The sequence below is a fragment of the Desmodus rotundus genome, chromosome 2, assembly GCF_022682495.2.
Source record: "Desmodus rotundus isolate HL8 chromosome 2, HLdesRot8A.1, whole genome shotgun sequence".
In the NCBI taxonomy this organism is placed as follows: Eukaryota; Metazoa; Chordata; class Mammalia; order Chiroptera; family Phyllostomidae; genus Desmodus; species Desmodus rotundus.
The window spans coordinates 2116606-2121281 of record NC_071388.1 but is presented as its reverse complement, the minus strand read 5'-3'; the positions used below and the strand labels follow the sequence as shown (position 1 = coordinate 2121281).

The window sequence follows — 4676 nt, the reverse complement described above, 5'->3', positions numbered from 1 at the left end:
GACTCTCCCGGTCAGAGGTTTCAGCCCAAGTTCCCTGCCACACCCGCTGGGCTCTGTAAACGCAGACGAACTGAATTGTGGTGAATTGTTGGGTCTCTCATCAGCCATTGGCTGACTCGGGGGAAATGTAATAATTTTTGCAAAATGGCTATCGGGTACCCTGTTTCATAACGTGGATCTTGTTACAATCACGCCGTGAAAGGAGACTGCTCACCTAGGACATGCCAGGCGCTGTGGGCGTTTGCTCCAAGGTGGATGCCGGCCTTGCCCTTTCACCCACGGTGCCTTCTTCCCACCTCATCTCGGTCGCTCAGCCGTGCTGAGAGAGCCCTACAGTACATTAGGTGACAATGTCAGTTCGTGACATTTGCTCCAGGAGAGGAGCCGAGAATCGAGATCATGGCAATGAAGTGCTGTGTGACTGTCTTTTTGTGGTCTGCCGACCCAGTGAAAATAGCCTCTGACCCTTGCCTTCCCCAGAGGCCAGGAAAATGTGAATGGACCAATAAACAGGTTAATGAGATGGGGGGCATGTTTGTCTGGTTAGAAATTAAGGTTTGCCATTAACTAACAGTCCTGCTGGCCTTCACGCTATGTTAACAGGTCGCCCTCGGCTAGGTCCCTAGAGTTCCAGGAAGTCAGATGCGGAGGCGGGGGAGGGATTGTGTGGGTTTGGGGGGCTGACGGGCTCAGCATCAGTGACTGGGTGTTTGGGGACGAGCACAGGGAAATCACCCACACCCTCCCCCAGACCGGAGGCTCCAGGTCTCCTCCCCACAGCCCCCTCCCCCTCTTGCTGGCGGACCAGCCTTGCTGCTGGCAGTCATCAAGAGGAGTTTCGTGTGTCAGGTGAGGTTGGGGGGTTCGGGGGGTTGGCTGCTGCCCATTGGGGGGCACCCCGAAAAGAGCGTGACTGCTCCCGGGCGCCCACCTTGGCGAGAGCTGCAGCAGTGACACGTGACAGTGGCTGTCCGGGGCCCTTTCCTGCGAGTGGCACCTTTCTAACAGAGGTGACAGTGCTGCACGCTCTCTTCCAGGTACGTCCCCATGAACTGGCTGACACGGGAACTGCGAGCACGCTGGCCCTGCCGGGACAGGAATGGCTCCAGCCTCCAGGTGCAGGCTCCACCTGCTGCTCAGCACCCTGGGCATCCTTGCACTTGACCGCTGGGCACGGGGCCCTCGGAGCAGCACGCTGATCTTCACCACGGAGAACGGTGTTCGGAAGTGCAGCTGCCCCACAGGCATCCGGGGCTGTGACTGCAGCCTGGCCAGCAACAGCAGCCGTGTGACCGTCTGATTCACCAACTCCTCCGCCCTGGGCCTGCTGCTGAACTTCACACTGGTCCGGGACCTGAAGCTGTCTCTATGCAGCACAAACACGCTCCCCACGGGCTGCCTGGCCATCTGTGGTCTGAAGAGGCTTCAGGTCAATACGGGGCCCAAGCACCCCGCGCCGGAGCAGAGCTTGCTCACCACGGCGAGCCCCGGGGGAAGCCCACGGCCCACCGGGGCACGTACATCGCAGTCTTGGACATGGCCCTTTTCAACAGGGTGTCATCCCTGTGGTCGTACAGCACCGAGAGCGTGGCCAGCATCCCTGATGATGTCCCTACTTTTCTGACTTTCAAACCTTCCCCATTCTAAGTGACGAAAGCTACGTTGTCACGTTCATTTTGTCACTGTGGCCGACCACCAGGAGCTGTGGCCCATGGGGGATGATTTGAAGACAGGACCTGGGAATAAGGTCACAGGTGCCCCTGCCCATAGCGTCCTCTCCCTAAAGCCCATCCTAGCAGAGCCACACAGGCAAGTGACCAACCAGCCTGCCCTGCCCCTTCCCTGCCCAACTGTGGCAGTTGTTTTGAAAAACAAAATAAAAGGAAACCAAAACCCAGCTTGGCTCTGTCCAGATACACGTCCCGAGGGCCAGCTAGAGGCCAGTCCTTTGCTTCCCCTGGGGGCTGTGGAGCCACATGAGACAGAAACAGAGTGCGCGGTGCACGCCAGGGGCTCGGTGGAGCCTGGCACGGGGCGGGGGTGGCCCCAGGAAAGGTGTCTCCCTTCAGAACACTGCCTTCATTGTGCTCTGCTGCGTTGTGTGACAGGCCTGGAACTGTTCCTAAGCAGAGAATGACAGATTTCAGAGGCTTTGGGACTGGGAGCTCCACAAAACCATGAGGTTCTCTTAGACTCGCGTTTTCCAAATACCTGGCTAAGAGCAGATGCACTGAGAAAAGGGAGTTTTGTGAGCATATTTGGCGGGGGGTGGGGTAGGGTGGGAACTTAGGACAACATGAGGGCACCAGAATTCGGGGAGGGGGACGGAGTGAAAACTGGGGACACAGGCCTCCAGATTTTCCTGGACCCCGGGAACGTTCTCCTCTTCCAGCCCTTCTCTTCCATTTCCTTCCGTTTCTTCGCCTCCTCCTGCCGTTGACCCCGTGGTCACCTCCCGTTTCTCTGCTCGCTTTCCCCACCACTCTCTGCCTCCCTCTCCCCCACCCCAGAACCGGACTTTAGATGAGCACCATTGGAGCCACGTTTAACCACCCCGGGGGGGCGAGCCTGGGAGTCCCGGCGTCACGGATGACGTCACCGCTGTGGCCGACGTGCTCGTCCGACCCACAGATAATGGAAAGGATCTGAGGGGCCCAGTCTGCTCGGAAGTTCACCCGTGGGAAGGAAGATGCACCCTATGGCAGGCAGGGCTAGCGCAAAGTGGTCTTAGGTGAGTGGGTACAAGGGACCGAGGCAACGTTTAAAAACTTCTATTTCTGATTTTAGAGAGAGAGGGAGGGAGGGAGGAAGGGCGAGAAATATTGATGTGAGAGAGAAACACCAATCTGGTGCCTCTCGCACACACCCTGACCGGGGGACCGAACCTGCAACCCAGGCGTGTGACCTGACCGGGGATCGAACCAGCGACCTTTTGGTTCACAGGATGATGCCCAACCCACTGAGCCACACCGGCTTGGGGCCACGGCAACCTTTTAAAAGAAATGTTTTCCTCACAGGGAGAGGCCTGACTTACTATTAGAATACAAAGAATCCATGGCAATGGTGGTAGAAAGATCTAGACTCAGAGTACAGGGAAATTAAACGGTATTGCATTCAGGCACCATAATGAGAAGAAATTGTTTCATGAGGAAATGGGAGGGTGTCTTGGGGTCAATGCCTTTCGGTCACATCCACCGTGGTGTAACCGAAAGACGCTGAGATGCATACATCCGCCTCATCGGCGGGGGGCTGGCCTTCCAGGCTAATCAGCACGAGTCCATAACGTCAGTGTTTAAATTAGGCCACAGCGAAGACCAAAGTGTGACTTTTAATAGAAAAACGTAATGACCTCATTACCGACATTATTCTGAGAGGGAGGATTAAAGTCACGGAAAAAGACAAGGAAGGAAAGAGCAAAGGGAGGCGAGAAGGACGTAACTTAAGATTAATGATCAATCTACTTACTGTCATTAGTTACTGACAGTGTGAAACATTGGATTTTTAATGGGTTTTTACTAAGAAAGTATAAAATCAAATGATGTTAGAAGTTCGGAACACCTGAAGGTGCATATCTTCCATTTGGTGGCTTTTAATAGTTTCAAAGTCCTTTCACATGGGGTTTAAGTGATTGTTGTGAGAAGTAATTGGGGGTCAGTGGGACTGAAATCACTAGAAAAGGTGAGTTAATGTGGTTAGAAATCAAGCTTGGGGCCACCGGCTCTCTGGGCTAAAAATGCGGTTCAGGTTGCCCTGACAGAGGATGAATGAGCAGCGAGAAAATCCACAACACACACATGGGGGAAGGGGTGGCGTTTGGTGCTCAGCCGCGGGCCTGGAGGACACCGGGGGGGGGGGGGGGGGGGGGCGTGGGGGTGGCGGCAAACTGAACAGGCCACAGGAGCACAGCTCCGAGGGAGAGCACCACGGGGACAGATCCCATCCTGTGAGAGAATTAGGAATTCCAGGTTGTTCCCTGGAATCTCACAATTCGTAAATGTGGGTGCACTATTCTGCCTTTTTGTTTGTTTCTTGCTTTCAATGATACTTTGTAGGCCAAACCAACTGTGTCAGATGTCCCCATGAAGCCTGGGGCTAGCTGTTTTTCACCTCTGATTAGTGGTGTGTTGGTAAAAGTTTAACCAGCAGCTCTCCAAAGAAAAAAGGCACACACATATTTATATAAATTTTACTGATATAAAGGATGTCTAGCACACCATTTGCAAATGATGACAAAACATATAATACTCTTCATTATACACTGTACATACACAGTTAATTCTCAAGAGTGCTTCAGCTGATTTTTGCCAAACTCTTGTACCCACAGCCAGGTGAGACTGACGAGCTTGTGCAGTTCCGAAACAAATGCTCGCTGGCATTTTCGTTTACGTGAGGAGTCAGAGGAAATCAAACAGCAAAGGCGCATGTGGGAACGCCACCTGCTAGTGATGTAAGCAACTTCGTTGCCAAATCGAGTACTAGCCTTCCTTGTCTTGCTCCTCCCAAGCCCCTGGCCCTTCGCCCAGCCTTGCAAGCTGTAGGTTCTGCAACAGAACGGAACCATAGAGAAATGACTGCAATGACTGTCTCCAGTTCACCCACGATGCATCCTACCTGGATGCACTGAAGCTAATTCTGGACGCATGGAAACACTTGCATCCCACACCGTAACTGCCTTC

The 4676-nt window shown here is 53.9% G+C and overlaps 1 protein-coding gene across 1 annotated transcript; it reads left to right on the top strand.

The window, feature by feature from the left end:
- Window positions 1–611: 611 nt before the first annotated feature.
- Window positions 612–1891, top strand: EPCIP (exosomal polycystin 1 interacting protein). Its single transcript, XM_024565024.4, is given in 4 exon segments — window positions 612–849; window positions 1038–1472; window positions 1475–1612; window positions 1615–1891. Coding segments are annotated over 3 exon segments (624 nt in total). The 5' UTR covers window positions 612–849; window positions 1038–1099; the 3' UTR covers window positions 1728–1891.
- The last annotated feature ends 2785 nt before the right edge of the window (window positions 1892–4676 follow it).